The sequence below is a fragment of the Nerophis lumbriciformis genome, linkage group LG24 (assembly GCF_033978685.3).
Source record: "Nerophis lumbriciformis linkage group LG24, RoL_Nlum_v2.1, whole genome shotgun sequence".
In the NCBI taxonomy this organism is placed as follows: domain Eukaryota; kingdom Metazoa; phylum Chordata; class Actinopteri; order Syngnathiformes; family Syngnathidae; genus Nerophis; species Nerophis lumbriciformis.
In genome coordinates, this window is record NC_084571.2 from 35,768,398 (window position 1) to 35,792,856 (window position 24,459).

The window sequence follows — 24,459 nt, forward strand, 5'->3', positions numbered from 1 at the left end:
ATTCATATGTATTTGGTGTGATAATGTTATTCGTGAGGGGGGGGCGGAAGTGTGGTTGATGCCAACCACACAAACAACCACACCTCCGCCCCCCTCACGAATAACATTATCACACCAAATACATATGAATGTTGCACATATATTATTAAATTATTATACATACAATATTATATTATGCATAATATATATAATATATATATCACATCATATATATAATACATTATGTGATAATGTTATTCGTGAGGGGGGGCGGAAGTGTGGTTGTTTGCCACCCGCTATGTGGTATTATTAAATATATTATTATGTATAATAATATAATATATTTAATAATATATGTGCAACAATTTAATGTATGTTAGTTAAATATATTATATTATACATAATATATTATTATACATAATATAATATATTTAATAATATATGTGCAACATTCATATGTATTTGGTGTGATAATGTTATTCGTGAGGGGGGGGCGGAAGTGTGGTAAAGCAACAACCACACTTCCGCCCCTCCCTCACGAATAACATAATCACACCAAATACATATGAATGTTGCACATATATTATTAAATATATTATTATACATAATAATACTATATTATTATACATAATATAATATATTTAATAATATATGTGCAACGTTCCAAATACACATGAATGTTGCACATATATATTATATTATTATAAATAATAATATATCGAGAGGAGCCAGATGAGGTGGTTCGGGCATCTAGTCAGGATGCCACCCGAGCGCCTCCCTAGGGAGTTGTGTAGGGCACGTCCGACCGGTAGGAGGCCACGAGGAAGACCCAGGACACGTTGGGAAGACTATGTCTCCCGGCTGGCCTGGGAACGCCTCGGGATCCCCCGGGAGGAGCTGGACGAAGTGGCTGGGGAGAGGGAAGTCTGGGCTTCCCTGCTTAGGCTGCTGCCCCCGCGACCCGACCTCGGATAAGCGGAAGAAGATGGATGGATGGATGGATGTGCAACATTCATATGTATTTGGTGTGATAATGTTATTCGTGAGGGGGTGCGGAAGTGTGGTTGTTACTTTACCACACTTCTGCCCCCCCTCACGAATAACATAATCACACCAAATACATATGAATGTTGCACATATATTATTAAATACAATATATTATTATACAAAATAATAATATATTATTATACATAATATTATATTATTATACATAATATAATATATTTAATTATATATGTGCAACATTCCAAATACATATGAATGTTGCACATATATTATTAAATATAATATTATACATAATAATACTATATTATTATACATAATATTATATTATTATACATAATATAATATATTTAAGAATATATGTGCAACATTCCAAATACATATGAATGTTGCACATATATATATTATATTATTATAAATAATAATATATTATTATACCTATTATATTATACACTCCAGCGACCCCGAAGGGATTAAGTGGTAGTAAATGGATGGATAATATATTTAATAATATATGTGCAACATTCATATATATTTGGTGTGATAATATTATTCGTGAGGGGGGGGCGGAAGTGTGGTTGTTACTTTACCACACTTCCGCCCCCCCTCACGAATAACATAATCACACCAAATACATATGAATGTTTCACATATAATATTAAATATATTATTATACATAATCATAATATATTGTTATACATAATATTATGTCATTATATATAATATATGTGCAACATTCATTTGTATTTGGTGTGATAATGTTATTCGTGAGGGGGGGCGGAAGTGTGGTTGTTTGCCACCCGCTAGCAAGCAGTGTCGAGTTGCCTGAGCGCGCCCACAGCACACACGCACACGCACACGCACACGCACACAGTCCAGCCCACGACGTCGCGCGACAGCAACAACAATGGCCAAGCGTTAGTGTGCGGCGCCAGGAGCTCGCTCGCTTCTCTCTCTCTCTCTCTCTCTCGTCTACGGCCCGTTCCGTGTCACCCCCTTTTTTTTTTTTAATTTCCTCCACTTTTTTTTTTTACCGTTTGTTTTTTTGTAATACTCGACATCCAATGCTAACCATAGCTAGCTTTCATCCGCGCACAATGTCGGAGGCGAACAGACCGTGTGTCCCCGCCGCTTGGCCGCTGCTAACCTAGCTGCCTTTTCACTCGCTAACGTTTTGTCGTCGGTTGTTACTTTAAAAAAAAAAAGAGAAAAAAGGCGTGATTTGTTTGACGGCGGTCAAATATCGGCTATTCGACACGAAGCGTTGTGTATGTGTCGTGGAAGCGAGTTGGCCAGCTAGCTAACAAGGCTAGCTATTTGTGTTCGTGTCCGCGGTAAAGAAGGAAGAACCTTGCAGAGTTTCCTTCTTTTCTTTTTTTTTTTTTTTTTTTTTTGTGTGGCACAAAAAGTCATGGACGACCAGACCAGGATGTTGACGGGTCTCACCGGACTTGGTGGACTACAGCCGGGCGACGTCGGCGACCCGGACTCTGTTCGGAAGCAGTCCCTGGGCCAGCCCCAGCAAGACATCGGGGATATCCTCCAGCAAATCATGGCCATCACGGACGAGAGCCTGGACGAAGCACAGGCCAGGTAAGAAGGGGCGAAGAGACGTTTTTTTACCACCGAGCTACTCTTATACTTCATATAGGAAACAAATCGCGGCTATTCTTGATTTTTCGTACAACTTAAACCTTTTTTTTTTAAATTTTTGTCCTGTCCAGCTTCTCAGGCAAATTTTTTTTTTTAGTCCCAACGATTGACAGACACACTCTTAAGTGTTGTACGTGCGTACAAATGTTTTAAATTACATTTTTCTCCGAAGATTATATTTCTCTTTTGTCAAGAAGAATTTTTGTACCGTATTTTTCGGACTATAAGTCGCAGTTTTTTTCATAGTTTGGCCGGGGGTGCGACTTATACTCAGGAGCGACTTATGTGTGGAATTATTAACACATTAGCGTAAAATATCAAATAATATTATTTAGCTCATTCACGTAAGAGACTAGACGTATAAGATTTCATGGGATTTAGCGATTAGGAGTGACAGATTGTTTGGTAAACGTATAGCATGTTCTATATGTTATAGTTATTTGAATGACTCTTACCATAATATGTTACGTTAACATACCAGTTGGTTATTTATGCCTCATATAACGTACACTTATTCAGCCTGTTGTTCACTATTCTTTATTTATTTTAAATTGCCTTTCTAATGTCTATTCTTGGTGTTGGCTTTTATCAAATAAATTTCCCCAAAAAATGCGACTTACATATGTTTTTTTTCCTTCTTTATTATGCATTTTCGGCCAGTGCGACTTATACTCCGGAGCAACTTATACTCCGAAAAATACGGTATATTATTGGGTGTGCTTTGTGTATAATTTTAGCTACGTCGTGGAATTTCAGTATTTTCCACTCAATGGATAAAGGGTTTGTAGTTCTCTACATACGTTTTGTTTAGTACTGATTTTTCTAACCAGCCTGACCTAAGCCTAATGTTTGTGTTGAATGAATATATTTCATTTCATTTGACAAGGTTGTAAACTGTAATAAGTAGGTTAGATAGAATTATTAAATACAATTAATATTTACTAATTATTCATATTTAAAAAGTTAAAGTTCCAATGATTGCCCCACACACACTAGGTGTGGTGAGATTTGTCCTCTGCATTCGACCCGTCCCCATGTTCAGGAGCAGTGAGCAGCAGCGGTGGCCACGCTCAGGAATCATTTTGGTGATTTAATCCCCCAATTCCAACCTTTGATGCGGGGAGGCAATGGGTCCCGTTTTTTGTAGTTTTTGGTATGACTCGACCGGGGTTTGAACTCACTACCTGCCAGTCTCAGGGCGGCCACTTATTTGTTGATGTAGATGCCCATATCGGCTGTACAACATTTATTCCACCGTGCTGCTCTTTTACTTCATATTGGGGGGGGGAAATCGCCGCTATTCTTAATTTTTCGTACAAATTAAACCTTTTTTTTATTTTTTTGTCCTGTCCAGCTTCTCAGGCAAATATTTTTTTTTAGTCCCAACGATTGACAGACACACTCTTAAGTGTTGTATGTGCAAACAAATGTTTTAAATTAAATATAAAACATTATATTCCTCCTCTTTTGTCAAAAATTATTGGGTGTGCTTTGTGTATAATTTTAGCTACGTCGTGGAATTTCAATATTTTCGACTCAATGGATGTTCTCTACATACGTTTTGTTTAGTACTAATTTTTCTAACCAGCCTGACCTAAGCCTAATGTTTGTGTTGGATGAATATATTTCATTTCATTTGACAAGGTTGTAAACTGTAATAAGTAGGTTAGATAGAATTATTAAATACAATTAATATTTACTAATTATTCATATTTAAAAAGTTAAAGTTCCAATGATTGCCCCACACACACTAGGTGTGGTGAGATTTGTCCTCTGCATTCGACCCGTCCCCATGTTCACCCCCTGGGAGGTGAGGGGAGCAGTGAGCAGCAGTGGTGGCCACGCTCAGGAATCATTTTGGTGATTTAATCCCCCAATTCCAACCCTTGATGCTGAGTGCCAAGCAGGGAGGCAATGGGTCCCATTTTTGTAGTCTTTGGTATGACTCGGCCCGGGTTTGAATTCACGACCTACCAGTCTCAGGGCGGCCACTTATTTGTTGATGTAGATGCCCATATCGGCTGTACAACATTTATTCCACCGTGCTGCTCTTTTACTTCATATTGGGGGGAGGGAATCGCCGTTATTCCTGATTTTCCTGACAACTTAAACCTTTTTTTTTTACATTTATTTTTATTTTTTGTCCTGTCCAGCTTCTCAGGCAAATATTTTTTTTTTTAGTCCCAACGATTGAGTCACACACTCTTAAGTGTTGTACGTGCGTACAAATGTCTTAAATTACATTTTTCTCCCAAGATTACCGTATTTTTCGGAGTATAAGTCGCACCTGCCGAAAATGCATAATAAAGAAGAAAAAAAACATATGTAAGTCGCACTGGAGCCCGGCCAAACTATGAAAAAAAACTGCGACTTTTAGTCAGAAAAATACGTTATATTCCTCCTCTTTTGTCGAGAAGAATTGTTGTATATTATTGGGTGTGCTTTGTGTATAATTTTAGTTACGTCCTGGAATTTCAGTATTTTCAATTCAATGGATAAAGGGTTTTGTTTAGTCCTGATTTTTGTAACCAGCCTGACCTCAGCCTAATGTTTGTGTTGGATAAATATATTTAATTTCATTTGACAAGGTTGTAAACTGTAAGATAGAATTATTGAATACAATTAATATCAAGAGTAAGATAATTATTCATATTCAAAAAGTTATTCGTATTCAAAAAGTTAAAGTTCCAATGATTGCCCCCTTCACACTAGGTGTGGTGAAATTTGTCCTCTGCATTTGACCCGTCCCCATGTTCACCTCCTGGGAGGTGAGGGGAGCAGTGAGCAGCAGCGGCAAATCATATATATATTTTTTTTAGTCCCAACGATTGACACACACACTCTTAAGTGTTGTACATGCGTACAAATGTTTTAAATATTTCTCTTTTGTCAAGAAGAATTGTTGTACCATATTTTCCGGACTATAAGTCGCAGTTTTTTTCATAGTTTGGCCGGGGGTGCGACTTATACTCAGGAGCGACTTATGTGCGGAATTATTAACACATTAGCGTAAAATATCAAATAATATTATTTAGCTCATTCACGTAAGAGACTAGACGTATAAGATTTCTTGGGATTTAGCGATTAGGAGTGACAGATTGTTTGGTAAACGTATAGCATGTTCTATATGTTATAGTTATTTGAATGACTCTTACCATAATATGTTACGTTAACATACCAGTTGGTTATTTATGCCTCATATAACGTACACTTATTCAGCCTGTTGTTCACTATTCTTTATTTATTTTAAATTGCCTTTCTAATGTCTATTCTTGGTGTTGGCTTTTATCAAATAAATTTCCCCAAAAAATGCGACTTATATATGTTTTTTTTCCTTCTTTATTATGCATTTTCGGCCAGTGCGACTTATACTCCGGAGCTACTTATACTCCGAAAAATACGGTATATTATTGGGTGTGCTTTGTGTATAATTTTAGCTACGTCGTGGAATTTCAGTATTTTCGATTCAATGGATAAAGGGTTTGTATGTTCTCTACATACGTTTTGTTTAGTACTCATTTTTCTAACCAGCCTGACCTAAGCCTAATGTTTGTGTTGGATGAATATATTTCATTTCATTTGACAAGGTTGTAAACTGTAATAAGTAGGTTGGATAGAATTATTAAATACAATTAATATTTACTAATTATTCATATTTAAAAAGTTAAAGTTCCAATGATTGCCCCACACACACTAGGTGTGGTGAGATTTGTCCTCTGCATTTGACCCGTCCCCATGTTCACCCTCCTGGGAGGTGAGGGGAGCAGTGAGCAGCAGCGGTGGCCACGCTCAGGTATCATTTTGGTGATTTAACCCCCCAATTCCAACCTTTGATGCGGGGAGGCAATGGGTCCCGTTTTTTGTAGTCTTTGGTATGACTCGGCCGGGGTTTGAACTCACTACCTGCCAGTCTCAGGGCGGCCACTGATTTGTTGATGTAGATGCCCATATCGGCTGTACAACATTTATTCCACCGAGCTGCTCTTTTACTTCATATTGGGGGGGGGAAATCGCCGCTATTCTTGATTTTTCGTACAACTTAAACCTTTTTTTTAATTTTTTTGTCCTGTCCAGCTTCTCAGGCAAATATTTTTTTTTAGTCCCAGCGATTGACACACACTCTTAAGTGTTGTAGGTGCGTACAAATGTTTTAAATTAAATATAAAACATTATATTCCTCCTCTTTTGTCGGGAATAATTGGGTGTGCTTTGTGTATAATTTTAGCTACGTCGTGGAATTTCAGTATTTTCGACTCAATGGATAAAGGGTTTGTAGTTCTTTATATACGTTTTCTTTAGTACTGATTTTTGTAACCAGCCTGACCCAAGCCAAATGTTTGTGTTGGATGAATATATTTCATTTCATTTGACAAGGCTGTAAACTATAAGTAGGTTAGATAGAATTATTGAATACAATTAATATTTACTAATTATTCATATTTAAAAAGTTAAAGTTCCAATGATTGCCCCACACACACTAGGTGTGGTGAGATTTGTCCTCTGCATTTGACCCATCCCCATGTTCACCCTCCTGGGAGGTGAGGGGAGCAGTGAGCAGCAGTGGTGGCCACGCTCAGGAATCATTTTGGTGATTTAATCCCCCAATTCCAACCCTTGATGCTGAGTGCCAAGCAGGGAGGCAATGGGTCCCGTTTTTTGTAGTCTTTGGTATGACTGGCCCGGGGTTTGAACTCACGACCTACCAGTCTCAGGGCGGCCACTGATTTGTTGATGTAGATGCCCATATCGGCTGTACAACATTTATTCCACCGTGCTGCTCTTTTACTTCATATTGGGGGGGAGGGAATCGCCGCTATTCCTGATTTTCCTGACAACTTAAACCTTTTTTTACATTTATTTTTATTTTTTGTCCTGTCCAGCTTCTCAGGCAAATTTTTTTTTTTTTTAGTCCCAACGATTGACTCACACACTCTTAAGTGTTGTACGTGCGTACAAATGTCTTAAATTACATTTTTCTCCCAAGATTACCGTATTTTTCGGAGTATAAGTCGCACCTGCCGAAAATGCATAATAAAGAAGGAAAAAAACATATATAAGTCGCACTGGAGCCCGGCAAACTATAACAAAAAACTGCGACTTGTAGTCAGAAAAATACGGTATATTCCTCCTCTTTTGTCGAGAAGAATTGTTGTATATTATTGGGTGTGCTTTGTGTATAATTTTAGTTACGTCGTGGAATTTCAGTATTTTCAATTCAATGGATATAGTGTTTTGTTTAGTCCTGATTTTTCTAACCAGCCTGACCTAAGCCTAATGTTTGTGTTGGATGAATATATTTAATTTCATTTGACAAGGTTGTAAACTGTAAGATAGAATTATTGAATACAATTAATATCAAGCGTAAGATTACTAATTATTCATATTCAAAAAGTTAAAGTTCCATGATTGTCACACACACACACTAGGTGTGGTGACATTTGTCCTCTGTATTTGACCCGTCCCCATGTTCACCTCCTGGGAGGTGAGGGGAGCAGTGAGCAGCAGCGGCAAATAATATATATATTTTTTTAGTCCCAACGATTGACACACACACTCTTAAGTGTTGTACATGCGTACAAATGTTTTAAATATTTCTCTTTTGTCATGAAGAATTGTTGTACCATATTTTTCGGACTATAAGTCGCAGTTTTTTTCATAGTTTCATAGGGTGCGACTTATACTCAGGAGCGACTTATGTGCGGAATTATTAACACATTACCGTAAAATATCAAATAATATTATTGATCTCATTCACGTAAGAGACTAGACGTATAAGATTTCGTGGGATTTAGCGATTAGGAGTGACAGATTGTTTGGTAAACGTATAGCATGTTCTATATGTTATAGTTATTTGAATGACTCTTACCATAATATGTTACGTTAACATACCAGTTGGTTATTTATGCCTCATATAACGTACACTTATTCAGCCTGTTGTTCACTATTCTTTATTTATTTTAAATTGCCTTTCAAATGTCTATTCTTGGTGTTGGCTTTTATCAAATACATTTCCCCCAAAAATGCGACTTATATATGTTTTTTTTCCTTCTTTATTATGCATTTTCGGCCAGTGCGACTTATTCTCCGGAGCTACTTGTACTCCGAAAAATACGGTATATTATTGGGTGTGCTTTGTGTATAATGTTAGCTACGTCGTGGAATTTCAGCATTTTCGATTTAATGGATAAAGGGTTTGTATGTTCTCTATATATACGTTTTGTTTAGTACTGATTTTTCTAACCAGCCTGACCTAAGCCTAATGTTTGTGTTGGATGAATATATTTCATTTCATTTGACAAGGTTGTAAACTGTAAGTAGGTTAGATAAAGTTATTGAATACAATTAATATTTACTAATTATTCATTTAAAAAAAGTAAAAGTTCCAATGATTGTCACACACACACACACTGGGTGTGGTGAAATGTGTCCTCTGCATTTGACCCGTCCCCATGTTCACCCCCTGGGAGGTGAGGGGAGCAGTGAGCAGCAGCGGTGGCCACGCTCGGGAACCATTTTGGTCATAAACCCCCCCCCCCCCCCCCCAATTCCAACCCTTGATGCTGAGTGCCAAGCAGGGAGGCAATGGGTCCCGTTTTTTGTAGTCTTTGGTATGACTCACGACCTACCAGTCTCAGGGCGGCCACTGGTTTGTTGATGTAGATGCCCATATCGGCTGTACAAAATTGTGGGGATAAGACAGAGAGACAACAACAGCAAACACAATAACAAGAACAATAGAACAACATCAGCAAATAGAGTATGTACAAATATGATGGTAAAAACTGATAGCAAAGAAGTTAGTGAAATAAATAATACAGAAATGACAATGAGCATTATTACACTACAAATGGAGCAATACAAATACCAATAGAAATAGCACTATTGATATTGAATAATAACAATAATTACCTCTATCAACAATACAAATGTTCAAATGCAACAATACATATACGTAATGATAACTTGAAATACAAAATAAAGCAGATACATTTACAACTCGAACCTAAGCGGGTGTAAATCACCACCAGCCGCAACAACAACAACGTTAAAAAGCAAGACAGTTCTTTGTTATCCCCTCGGCTCCCCTATTTGAGTACGACCGCTTCATATGTTTTTAATCAGAGCATATTATTCATCTATTGCGTAAGTTCCAACTTGAAAACCAGACAATGGTTGCTGCACTGCTAATTATCTCCAAACCACTTGGCTGCCACTTAGGCCCCGTTTACACTAAGCCGGCTAAGGTTATCCAGGGTTAATCCCACCTAACCTTATCCATGTGATAAAGAACATTTTACATCAATCAAACTTCACCTTCATTGGCCATTCCTTTTTGGTGACTTTATATACTCTGGACCTAGACGTTGAGTCCGCGACATACATGGCGGACGATAACTGATACAGTCTGCTTTGCCAGTCCAAAAGCATTCGCCGTTTTCCCTCGATGGCCAGGTAATACAAATCACACGTTACCTTTTTTTTTTATCACATCCACGGGAGCTGGCATTCTCGTTGACTCTCCTTCGACAAATTGAAAAAGTTTTTTGCTAAGTAGAATCACCGCTGACCCGGACATTTGAAAGTTCTCTTGCCGTCTGAGAAGTGTTGTATCCCAAATAGCTGCAATCGCTTTCTCTTAAGGCAGGGGTCGGCAACCTTTACCGGTCAAAGAGCCATTTTGACCAGTTTCACAAATTATAGAAAACAATGGGAGCCGCAAACATTTTTTAAATTTTAAATGAAACAACACTGCATATAAAAATTTTTTTTGCTTTGTGCTATGTATAAACCAGGGGTCTCAGATACGCTGCCAACACCTTTATATGAATTTTGAAGCTGGTGCGGCACGCGGGTTTTGAATGAATAGAGCTTGTCAGCGTCATGCGTGCCGTGAAGGTACAGCAAATAACGCCCACTACAACCAGCGTGCCTGATCAGCCACATGTTGTATGGGGCTTCCGCTTGCTCACGTTGGTGATAGCAAGGCATACTTGCTCAACAATCACACAGGTTACACTGACGGTGGCGGTATGAAAGAAACTTTAACACTCTTACTAATAATGCGCCACACTGTGAACCCACACCAAACAAGAATGACAAACACATTTCGGGAGAACATCTGCACCGTAACACAACATAAACACAACAGGACAAATACCCAGAATCCCATGCAGCCCTAACTCTTCCGGGATACATTATACACCCCCGCTACCAAACCCCGCCCACCTCAACCGACGCACAGAGGGGGGGGTTGATGTGTGAGGGAGCAGGCTTGGGGTGGGGGCGGGGTTTGGTGGTAGCAGGGGTGTATAATGTAGCCCGGAAGAGTCAGGGCTGCATGGGATTCTGGGTGTTTGTTCTGTTGTGTTTATGTTGTGTTAAGGTGCAGATGTTCTCCCGAAATGTGTTTGTCATTCTTGTTTGGTTTCGGTTCAAAGTGTGGCGCATTATTAGTAAGAGTGTTAAAGTTGTTTTATATGATCACCGTCAGTGTAACCTGTGTGGCTGTTGACCAAGTATGCCTTGCTGTCACGTAAGTGTGCAAGCAGAAGATGTATATTGTATAACAAGTGATGGGCTGGCACGCTGTCAATACAGATTGTAGAGGGCGTCAAATGTTGTACCATCATGGCACGCCCTTATTATAGCTTTAAGGGTGAAAATCGGTGAATATTAATCCCGGGAGTTTTCTGCGAGAGGCACTGAAATCCGGAAGTCTCACGGGAAAATTGGGGGGTTCAGCAAGTAAGCTGCTGAGCCGCATCAGAGTGATCAAAGAGCCGCATGCGGCTCCGGAGCCGCGGGTTGCCGACCCCTGTCTTAAGGTATTCATGTGTGATTTCCACAAGCGTCTGTACATGTAGAAGAAGGAGAAACACGGCATGTCTGGATGACTCGCCTTCATATTTCCAGTGGTTACCTCCGAGTTACGAAACCGCTTTATTTTGAAGCTGTCTGTGGCGCGTTCTTTCTGACGTCACTTCCTGTGTGGGGCGCGGTCTTTCTGGTGTCACTTCCTCTCCGAACTGGGTTTGTAAACGATCAGTGAGTCCATACAAAGCTAAGAGCCGGAGATTTAAGAAATACACAGCGCACTTACCCGTGTAAAAAAATATATCCGAGGAGGGGGACCTTAAACGATGGTTTAGTGTGGCTGAAACAGGGCTTAGGCTAAATAATTATTCGGCTTAGTGTAGACACAGCCTTAAACTGCACTTGCATGCATCGTATAACAGCTTCACTGGATCATAGCAGTAGTAAAAACCTTTTTATTATAATTATTAACCCATTTTCACGCTGCAAAAAATGTCTGCCATCTTTCCTTAAAAGGTTCCGCAAAAGTTGCGTTCATAAAGCTGCACCCCGTTGCTGTTTGTGCCTAATGAGATCTGTCTAATTGCACCCAAATGTGTCTGAAAGGCGTTCTGCATCAAATGATAGTCGATGTCATTATCCGATGAAATGCAAATGAGAGGGCAAAATGAATGCAGGGATTACTCAATTGGCCCAGTGACTGTGATGCGATGACAGCAGCCATTCATTCATTTCCTCACTTAATGTTTGCATCACAGACATTCTTGTCTTTGGTTATTAATATTACCATTGAAGGGGAATGGATGTATATATATATGCCAGCAGTGAGCAAATTTGGACACGCTCGTGTCCCATGTGGCCCAGGGAGCATAAGGTCATCTTCCAGATAAAACCTCGCCATTTCAACAATAGGAAGGCGTCCACTTGCGAGACCGTGGCCACAGTGTGATGTGTCATTAGCTAGTGATTTTCCACCCAACATTTGACCACCTGGTTCTCTTAATTAATTCACTCCCCTTTCACTCCCTCCCTCCCTGGTGTTCATCCTTTTCATTGTGTGCTGGGTGCAATCAATTCTCCTATAATGTGTACGCGAGTGCAGCTGTCCGCAAATCGAGTTTCTATTAATGAGATGGTGTTGAAGGGGGAGGAATAATGCTATATGGCACAAACGCAGGCTGGTGTTTTTTTGGTACATTTGCTTACGCACAAGTTTGAGAACCTTTTTGTTGTTGTTGTTGTTTTGCTTCAAAATACTTATTATACACGCGTCAAACTGAATGGTCATGTTTGGATTTCTGGAGGGGACTCGCAGTAATGTATGTAACAAGCTGAACAGGTTACACATATATGCAAGTAAAGGTGTGTCTGCAACAGGCGTACACTTCATAAATTAGTGCTCTAAACTCTGTGGTCTGCAGAATAAGGTCTCGCTTCATATAACTTAACTCTGACATTTCTAATGTGCAGACTCTTTACCCCCAAAAAGGTAATTGCATTCCGTTTGATTAGATATTTATCCACAGAACATTTTTTTGAGGTGACAGCCTGCTAACTAGCCTCTCTGCTTGAGTGTGTAAAATAAATAAAAAAAACACATCCATTTTTTTTTAATGGTGTGTTCCATTTACCTTGGAAGCTGGATGTCGGAGCTGAGAACGACGTCACAGCCGAGTTGTGAGCGTCCCAGTTCCGAGGTCACAGCCACGAACGCTATAATTGTGCCTGCCTTGTCTAAATACTAAGGGTGTAACGGTACACAAAAATTTCGGTTCGGTACTTACCTCGGTTTAGAGGTCACGGTTCGGTTCATTTTCGGTATAGTAAGAAAACAACAAAATATAAATTTTTTGGTTATTTATTTACCAGATTTGTAAACAATGGCTACATCCTTTTAACATTGGGAACACTATAATAATTCTGCCCAAAAATAGAAATAGCTCTGTGTGTGATGGATGTGAGCCACCACTAGGCTGATCAGTGCAACAGCAGGCAGTCATGAATGCTAAGCATAACAATAACATACATATACACACAGGGTCCATTGCCAGGGTTCATGTGGTCAACATATATAAAATAAAAACTAAATAAGATAAGGTTTAGAATGGTTTCTTAACAAAACCTTTCTACATATAAAGTGCTTTTTTTGATTGATTGAGACTTTTATTAGTAGATTGCACAGTACAATACATATTCCGTACAATTGACCACTAAATGACCACTTAACAGCAGGCCTCTCCGACCTGTCTGACAAGCCTGTAAATGTGTGTTGGTCATGTATGATGTCTTTTTGTTATTTTTGTTTCGTGATGTGTAATGTCTATTGTTCAAATGTACAGCAGTGAAAATGAATTTCCCCAACGGGGACCAATAAATCTAAATCTAAAAAATCTAACACCCCAATAAGTTTTTCAACTTGTTTAAGTCGGGTTCCACGTTAATCAACATTAAACTGCCTCAAGTTGTTGCTCAGATTGAATAAAATGACAAAACTTTTCTTCTACATTGAAAAAGTGCAACATTAAACAGTTTCAAGTCAACTCAGCCTCAGATTAACTTTTCTTCCCCCCCCCCAGCCTTTAACCCTGGTGATTTTCACTCAATCTTCATGTTTTTTGCCAGAAAAATCAGTTTATCCACATTGTCTGCAGAAAAAAGAAGTGGGTCAAAATCTAGTTTTTAATGCAACATGGTCTTAAATCTGCTGCTATAAAAACATTTGTTATTGCTTTAGCCCAGCCTGACTCGCCGAGGAGAGGCTGCTTGAATACGCTACGACGCTCGTCTTTTTCTTCGTTGAAGCGATGTTCACTTGGGGGTGGTGACGCTTCAAATGGGTTAGCATGTTTGACGTGTTGCCAGAAGCATACCCTACCGCTGCTGAACGATGTCGGTAAACCGCTTTCGCTTTGTTGTTGTAGCCCGGTCTCTGCTAGCATGCCGTGTGTTGTGCTTCGGTGTGCATTGTTTACACAACGTGCGGTACGCTACTTAATATGTCCGTGTGGAAACTCGTTTGGTACACCTCCGAACCGAAACCCCCGTACCGAAACGGTTCAATACAAATACACGTACCGTTACACCCTTACTAAATACAATTTAAAAAATGCACTCATTCTTTTACCTTTTAAACACAGTGGATGAAGAGGAAACACAGACATTTTTGCTTGCAATGTAGAATGTAAAAACCACATGAAATAAATGTAGCCTACACTACAGTAACGTTACCATGTATAAACGTTCCACTATACATTGTAGATGGCTGATTTAGTGCAACAAAAACTAATCAGGAGTAGGGCTGGGTGATATATCCAGTTTGTAAGATATATCGATATATTTTTAAACAAGATATGAATTAAGAAAATATCGTAATATCGATATAATTTGTTTCACGTTAAAATGACCAAACGCTGCTTATTTGTTGTGTTCCTTGTTCTCCCCCTCCATGGGCTACTAAACCCCTCCCCTTCCTCCTTCCAAGACGTGCTTGCACGTATAAGAACATCCATGATTGGTTGGTTGTTTACTATGATGAGTCACGATTGGTTAGGGACAGGCCAATCAGAGGCAAGATAGAACCAGGAAAGGAAATCACAAAGTGCCTGCCTGCAGATGTATTTTTTTATCTGAGTTGGATACATGTTGTATTATTTGCACAGCTATGTTATTTATTTTACATAGACATAATATTTTTGTATTTTATTTATTTTATGTAATTCTGTGCTACTTAAGTTAGTTCCTTTTCTGTGCTGTTAATACTAGGGATGTCCGATAATATCGGACTGCCGATATTATCGGCCGATAAATGCTTTAAAATTTAATATCTGAAATTATCGGTATCGGTTTCAAAATTATTTATTTTACATAGACATAATATTTTTGTATTTTATTTATTTTATGTAATTCTGTGCTACTTAAGTTAGTTCCTTTTCTGTGCTGTTAATACTAGGGATGTCCGATAATATCGGACTGCCGATATTATCGGCCGATAAATGCTTTAAAATTTAATATCGGAAATTATCGGTATCGGTTTCAAAATGATTTATTTTACATAGACATAATATTTTTGTATTTTATTTATTTTATGTAATTCTGTGCTACTTAAGTTAGTTCTTTTTCTGTGCTGTTAATACTAGGGATGTCCGATAACATCGGACTGCCGATATTATCGGCCGATAAATGCTTTAAAATGTAATATCGGAAATTATCGGTATCGGTTTCAAAATTATCGATATCGGTTTTAAAAAGTAAAATTTATGACTTTTTAAAACGCGGCTGTGTACACGGACGTAGGGAGAAGTACAGAGCGCCAATAAACCTTAAAGGCACTTCCTTTGCGTGCCGGCCCAATCACATAATATCTACGGCTTTTCACACACACAAGTGAATGCATTTCATACTTGGTCAACAGCCATACAGGTCACACTGAGGGTGGCCGTATAAACAACTTTAACACTGTTACAAATATGCGCCACACTGTGAACCCACACCAAACAAGAATGACATACACATTTCGAGAGAACATCCGCACCGTAACACAACATAAACACAACAGAACAAATACCCAGAACCCCTTGCAGCACTAACTCTTCTGGGATGCTACAATATACACCCCCCGCTCCTCCCCCTACTCCCACCCCAACCCCGCCCACCTCAACCTCCTCATGCTCTCTCAGGGAGAGCAAGTCCCAAATTCCAAGCTGCTGTTTTAAGGCATGTTAAAAAAAATAATGCACTTTGTGACTTCAATAATAAATACGGCAGTGCCATGTTGGCATTTTTTTCCATAACTTGAGTTGATTTATTTTGGAAAACCTTGTTACATTGTTTAATGCATCCAGCGGGGCATCACAACAAAATTAGGCATAATAACGTGTTAATTCCACGACTGTATATATCGGTATCGGTTGATATCGGAATCGGTAATTAAGAGTTGGACAATATCGGAATATTAGATATCGGCAAAAAAGCCATTATCGGACATCTCTAGTTACCGTAATACCCATCTTGACTAACTGGGTTAATAAAAGTGCCACTGACTGTTTACAGTACAGTTGTCATTCACTTCAATTTCACTGAATATCGCTCAAAAATGAATATCTTTATTTGTATACTTTCACCGAAAAATATATCACGATATATGTCTAATATCGAGTTTATGTATGATTGGCAACACTAAAACTGGCCCTAGTGTGTGAATGTGAGTGTGAATGTTGTCTGTCTATCTGTGTTGGCCCTGTGGTGAGGTGGCGACTTGTCCAGGGTGTACCCCGCCTTCCGCCCGAATGTAGCTTAGATAGGCTCCAGCATCTCCCGCGACCCCGAAAGGGACAAGCGGTAGAAAATGGAGGGAGTTTAAGTAAAAATATATCGAGATATACTTTTTCGTCCATATCGCACAGCTCTAATCAGGAGTGCTAATAACAAATGTTGTAGATACTTTTATTATTGTTTACATTCAGAGCAGCCATCTTTGAAGCCGACTCGAGTGTGGTGAGAATGCTCCGACCTTCCGAGTAGGGAATCCGACCTTGAGAGGCGATCCACTTGAAACTTCCGACAAAGAACCCGTAAAATGCCGACTTCCCAGTACAAATGCAACGCACCATTATTGTTGTTTGTTTTGATATAATGTTGCACCAGGTAATCTAGGGCTTTAGACCAGCAGTTTTCAAAGACAATATTACTTCCTTGGAGGTGCAGAAGCTTGAGAAAAATAAAATGTTTTCCACCCCAAACTTCCAACAGAGCGGTCTCCAACTTTGATCACTAATCCGTGGTACAGTGTACCAGTACTAATAAAGTACCGCGTTACTAATGATAAAAAACGGTACCATACTGCCTCTGAATAATACCGGTACTTTTTTTTTTAAACGAACATAACGGTGCACCATCGTCACATTGTGACATTGCTGGTGAAACGAGCAGAGGTGTGTGTTAGGCAACGCACACGCACAGTGTTCTTACAAGCAGGCACAGAGCGGAAACATAAGAGGGAGAATAGATGCATTTTGCAAAAAAAAACAAAACATAAATATGAAGCTTTAAACACTAAAGCGCTGCTTCAAAACATGGCTAGCTAGGTTAAAGTTAAAGTACCCATGATTGTCACACACACACACTAGGTGGGGCGAAATTATTCTCTGCATTTGACCCATCACCCTTGATCACCCCTTGGGAGGTGAGGGGAGCAGTGAGCAGCAGGGGATCGTGCCCGGGAATCATTTTTAGTGATTTAACCCCCAATTCCAACCCTTGATGCTAAGTGCCAAGCAGGGAGGTAATGGGTCCCATTTTTATAGTCTTTGGTATGACTCGGCCGGGGTTTGAACTCACGACCTACCGATCTCAGGGCGGACACTCTAACCACTAGGCCTCTGAGTAGGTTAATGGTACATGGTGTCATGATAAGTGTGACCAGTAGCTGGCAGTCAAACATAAGAGATACGTGTAGACTGCAATATGAAGTCGGCAGTATTTTAGCTACTTCTTAATTACTAATCCTTGCCTCCATGACAACAAACGAAGTACGTTTTTTTTACAAATATCATCCCCGCAGGACAAAGTATAGCTAAACATGTTACACCACACACCGTAAGAAGATACAGTAGCTAACCGCTAACAGCAAGCTCGCGCTCCTGAATTTAAACAAATGCCATGGGTGGATCTACACAGACATCAACTGTAACGATACCAAGTACATGCAGTTACATACTAGATAATACTACAATGATTTTTTATAATCACAAAATCTTTCGTCTTTTTTATTGTTTATAAAGTTAGGAAATACGTCCCGCGACATAGGAGAACTTTGATTATGACTAGTGTATGATCCTGTAACTACTTGGTATTGGGTTGATACCAACATTTGTAGTATCAGCAAAAACCTATGTAAAGTATCCAAACAACAGAAGAATAAGTGATTATTACATTTAAACGAAAGTGTAGATATTACATGTTAAAAGAGAAAGTAAGCAGATATTAACAGTAAATGAACAAGTAGATTAATAATCAATTTTCTACCGCTTGTCCCTAGGGCTGGGCGATATGGCCAAAAAAATGATCATGAATGATTTTTACATATCATCCAATCTTAATTATCGCAATAATTAAACAAAAATTAAAGTCTGATTGTCCCGTGCAGGATTATAGCGAGTACCGTTGCATCCCTACTGATTACTTTTGCAGTATCTTTCTGCCATGTAAGATATGCTCACAGCTGACAACATATTTCAAATTGTGCCAACGGTACAAGTAACCCACACACTGGTCTGTACCTCAGTTTTAAGGCCATGGTTTTTCTTATTTTTTGGTACATTTTGTGGGAGTTAAGACAACCTTTTTTTCCCCTTTCAAAATGATTTTGTTATTTTGGTTGTCATCAAAAAGGGCATTCTGCAGTAAACAGTATCAGTGGTGTACTGAATACTACAATACTTTTACTTCAAGTTAACATCTACTAAACAACACTTTCAAATGGTAAATTATTGTTTGTATACCTGAATTACTTGTGTACAGTCGCGATCAAAAGTTTACATACACTTGTAAAAAACATAATGTCATGGCTGTCTTGAGTTTCCAATCATTTCTACAACTCTTTTTTTTTTTTGTGATAGAGTAATTGGAGCACATATTTGTTGGTCACAAAAAACATTCATGAAGTTTGCTTCTTTTATGAATTTATTATGGGTCTACTGAAAATGTGACTAAATCTGCTGGGTCAAAAGTATACATACAGCAGCAATGTTAATATTTGCTTACATGTCCCTTGGCAAGTTTCACTGCAATAAGGTGCTTTTGGTAGCCATCCACAAGCTTCTGCTTGCATTTTTGACCACTCCTCTTGACAAAATTGGTGCAGTTCAGCTAAATGTGTTGGTTTTCTGACATGGACTTGTTTCTTCAGCATTGTCCACACGTTTAAGTCAGGACTTTGGGAAGGCCATTCTAAAACCTTAATTCTAGCCTGATTTAGCCATTCCCTGACCACTTTTGACATGTGTTTGGGGTCATTGTCCTGTTGGTACACCCAACTGTACCCAAGACCCAACCTACGGGCTGATGATTTTAGGTTGTCCTGAAGGATTTGGAGGTAATCCTCCTTTTTCATTGTCTCATTTAAAGCACCAGTTCCATTGGTAGCAAAACAGGCCCAGAGAAAAATACTACCACCACCATGCTTGACGGTAGGAATGGTGTTCCTGGGATTAAAGGCCTCACCTTTTCTCCTCCAAACATATTGCTGGGTATTTTGGCCAAACAGCTCAAATTTGTTTCATCTGACCACAGTACTTTCTTCCAGAAGGTCTTACAGGCATGTGATTTTTCCGTCTAAAGTCGGAATTCCGTTTTTTTTAATCTCGGGAAGAAAAAAAAAATTATCTCCCGTTTTCCGTTTTTTTTTCCGACCCTAAATCAAGATTCGAGACGTAGTTTATATTACGCCGTAGTTGATTGGTCGATATGTTCCTTGTGACCAATCAGGACATCTGTTATGAATGATGACGTTAATAACGTCATCATTCATAATGGTTATTACCGCCATTTTCCATATGTAAACGATGTCGGTTCTCGAGAGAAAGGACGCTTTATGAGTAAAAGAAATTGCTAAACGTGTCAAAAATAAGTTTCGATGGGACTGGATGGAAAGGGAAATCACTGATATTGTTGGGAAGAAGGAAGTTACGACTTTGTTCGGTGATTTTATTCGGAAAATCGATCGTCCCGGAAAGGTTTTGTGCACGTGGTGTCATGATAATATTGACTATGGATCACGAGGTTTCAAGGCTTTGGAAGTACATGCGAAACGGCAAAAACATATGAAACAACTTGAAGCAAGGTATGTTCTATTAATGATGTTTTCATGTCTTTAAACACTAAAATATTTTCTTCAAATGGTGCTGTCTTTGTTAATTGTAGCATGTTAAATTGGTGAAAAACCAGGAGCTTCGGGGGGCATCGCCCCCCTTGTCCCCCCACCAGGGCACCGCCCTGGACCTTCGTCCCCCAGACCCCCGGAAATTTTTCATTGTGGTCAAATCACATGCCTGGTCTTATCTTTGTCCATTTGATGTCATATCATAATAAATGAATAAAAGAAGCAAACTTCATGAATGTTTTTTGTGACCAACAAGTATGTGCTCCAATCACTCTATCACAAAAAAATAAGAGTGTAAAAATTATTGTAAACTCAAGACAGCCATGACATTATGTTCTTTACAAGTGTATGTAAACATTTGACCACGACTGTATGTTAGTGCTTCTCACCAGTGCTTTGGTACTCAAATACTGTAACATACATTGAATAAAATGACATTAAAGTGCAGTTTGAATTGTAGGTACTGTAAAATAATGTGTATTAACACACGAAACAAGTTGAATGATTATTCAGGAACAAAATGTTTTTTTCTGTTGTCTTTCAACTTCTATGCTCGTGTTAGTCATATTTCTTTATTTTGTTATTCCGGGCTGCGCTTCCAGCTGTGTAAGGGGACGAGGCACAACGCTGATTGAACATTAATTACGTCGTGACGAGCCTGACTTTCGCGACGTTGGAAGGGGAGGTCGCGCGCGCGCACACACACTTTCACAAAAACACACGCAAACGTACACAAACACACACACACATTGACAGACACACACAGGATCACAGTCAATAAAGGAGGATTGTTCCGTGCAGGATTATACCGAGCATCGTCTGTTTGCTTCTGCGGTAACTTCTAACAGACTTTTCCGCCATGGTTGATTGAGGAAATGCTAACAGCTAACCACCGTGATCGAACTCAAATTAATCCCGATCACGATCATATAATCGCCCAGCCTTACCCGTCCCTCATAATTTGGACAAAATAATAGAATGAATGGATTACTGCATGCGTCAGCGGCCAAATTAGGAGCCTTTGTAACCTGTTTGCTTACTTACTACCAAAAGAGATGCTGTCTACTCTTATTTAATGAAAAACTTGTTCTTTGATTGCAATAAGAAATCATAAAAATATAATAAAGAATCATTTTTTGTGGTCCCCTTTATGTTGAAAAATATTGACATACATTTTGGTACCAGTACCAAAATATTGGTATCGGGACAACTCTACTACACTGTAAATATTTCCATTGGAAATTCACAGCAAATACTGGCTAATAGGGGTGTAACGGTACGTGTATGTGTATATGTATTGAACCGTTTCGGTACGGGGGTTCTGGTTCGGTTCGAGAGTGTACCGAACGAGTTTCCACACGGACATATAAAGTAGCGTAACGCACGTTGTGTAAACAATGCACACCGAGGCACAACACACGGCATGCTAGCAGCTAACGGGCTACGATAGACTGACCATACGTCCTCTTTTCACCAGACATGTCCTCTTTTGCGGAGCTGTCAGGGCGGAGTTTCTTAAATGCCTCAAATGTCCGGCATTTTGAGTTAGGGTTGCGTGTATTTTCAATGTACGTTCAGGGTTAAGAAGGGGTTAAAAACAAAACAAATTGTGTGGGCAGCAGCATTGGTGAGGGAGGGGCAGAAACAGAGAGAGAGAGAGTTATGATAAACGCGCATGCATCGCCAGGCTCTGCTTTTTATCCATAGATTTATCAGATTTAATGTTTTATTATCTATAGCAGGGTTGTCTAAAGTGTGCCCCGGAGGCCATTTGCGGCCCACAGCTAATGTTTTAAAGGCCCACGGCACATTCTAAAAATACTATTAAAATTAACAAAAACATAACAAAAGTGAAATAAAAAAGCTTAAAGGTTAAATGTAATTTAGAAAAAGTTGCAATGTTTACTAATAAAACAAAGCTGTTTTTTTTTTCTTTCAAACTGTCATTGCTCAAAACATAATATTGAATCAAAATCAATGTTATTATGAATTATTGACCTATCCAAGGTTCCGATTACTTCACATCAAATATTCCACTAAAAAAAATATTTTTGGTGGAAGATTTTGCAAATTTGGTAAATAAATAACCCAAAAATGTATATTTTGTTGTTTTCTTACTGTACCGAAAATGAACCGAACCGTGACCTCTAAACCGAGGTACGTACCGAACCAAATTTTTTGTGTACCGTTACACCCCTACTGGCTAATAATCACATTACTTTCACATTACAGTAATTTACTGTAAAATACTATCTTTACAGCTTTGTACTGTAACTACAGAGCTGTGATTTTTCAGTTAATTACAATAATTGTATTGATTATAATAACATATCTGTATGTTGTATTTTTATTTTTGACTTACTCTCTCCTTATAACAACCTACTGCCACATACTGTACAAGAGTGTGCAATGTAGTCTACAGGGATTGAATTTACAGTAAGTTGTGGCGCTAATACTGAACTATGATTACAGTATCTTATTGTGAAGTAACTGTTAATTGCTGTAAATTATAAGTGTATCTCATTTTTTAATCATTTGTTGTAATGTTTCAGTAAATTTATATCACTGTATTTTACTGTGGTGAACCTGGTGAACGTTAAACGTGTGTGAGAGCTAATTTGTGCAAAATAAAGTATAGTTGAGGTATCTGTTTTTTATTTTAATGATCCTGAGAACCAGCATTTGTTGATGGTGTCTTTAGTCAGTATTACAATTTTTGTGAAATGTATATAGCCCTCCTATGCATGTCTTCAAATGTCCACTGCAAAGTACGCCGGTTCAAAGAAGGTCTGTCAACATTTAAAATTGTACTCTACAACGCACTCAAACAGTAGTTGTTGTTTTATGCTATTTTGTGGTTATTTGTTATCAAATAGAAGCAAAATATCTGAATTGAACAATTTTTCAAATATTTTTTGACCCTTTTGGTGAGCTACTCAAACTCAGTTGGCTAACTCAGTAGCTACCTGTAGGAGACCCCTGTTTTTCTAAGCGTACTCCAGGTGTGTTAAATGCCATAACAACTAGATGTTCAAGTTCTCACACACACACACACAAAATATGGTCTAATGCAGACCTGGGCAAATTAAGGCCCGGGGGCCACATGCGGCCCGTTGAGCTTTTCAATCTGGCCCGCCGGACATTCTCAAATAATTTTTTTAGATGTTTAAGATGTAAAGTGTAGCTGCCATTATGATGTGCAGTCATGTTTTCTAATGACCGTAAGTCTTGAACTATACAAAGTATTTCAATGGTTGGAATCTGCGCTTATGGATGATATACCAGTTACTATGGTCATCTAATTAGTTACTATGGTAATCTAATTAGTTACTATGGTCATCTACGTCACAGCAGCTCAGACGAGGCACCAAGCAGTGTGGGCGGGAAGCTTTTCCACAGACGCGGAAGGAGATTTTTTACAACAAAGTTCTAAAGCTTAGTGATATATAGAATAGAAAGTACTTTATTGATCCCTGGGGGGAATTCAGCAAATATCAGATATATCAGATTGTAGGTGGGTTTATTTTGTACCCTTCGCGTTCATATTTCACTGTTGCATTTTTGTTGCGTTTCACTTGATTGTAAAATATGTCGATCAAAAGGGGGTGTGACATTCATATTTTGTCAATATTCAGTGTTTTATCGTTTATAGAAAAATGTGAAATTCTATTACGTTTTTTAAGGCGGTCTGTCATAACGTTTTTAGAATTCAATCAGACATTATTGTGAGGTTTTGTATTAGTGTTCCTAAAAATAGATATAGCGGCCCCCAGACACATTTTTTTCTCTAAATGTGGCCCCCCGAGTCAAAATAATTGCCCAGGCCTGGTCTAATGTGTTCTTCTTAGAGGGGAGGCTTTGCCACTGTGCCACACTTCAGTTTTTGGGCCTTAAAAACTTACTTTGCTTAAACCAGAAAATGCAAATGATGTCCAATATTAAGCAATGTTTTCTTAAACGTGGTTATGCCTTTGACGCCATATTTTCGCCTGTTTTTTTCCCCCAATTACAAATATAAACTTCTATGCCTCAGTAAGTCTGCAAACACCCGCTGTTTTCACCACATAAATGGAGATATTTTATTGTTTTTTATTTTGAAAACAAAAGGGCAGGGAAAAAAAGTTCTGTATAAC

At 38.7% G+C, this 24,459-nt stretch overlaps 1 protein-coding gene across 4 annotated transcripts in view; it reads left to right on the plus strand.

Moving 5' to 3' along the window:
- The first annotated feature begins 1,813 nt into the window (after nucleotides 1-1,813).
- pbx4 (pre-B-cell leukemia transcription factor 4) overlaps nucleotides 1,814-24,459 on the plus strand; it is a 90,904-nt gene continuing 68,258 nt past the window's right edge. For 2 of the 4 annotated variants that reach the window (XM_061982043.2, XM_061982042.2), the window contains exon 1: nucleotides 1,817-2,574. In XM_061982043.2, the coding sequence (XP_061838027.1) occupies nucleotides 2,393-2,574 (182 nt within the window). In that variant the 5' untranslated portion in view covers nucleotides 1,817-2,392. Of the gene's footprint in view, nucleotides 2,575-24,459 lie in introns of all 4 variants that reach the window. The other 2 variants (XM_061982041.2, XM_072916018.1) reach the window with 2 other exon arrangements.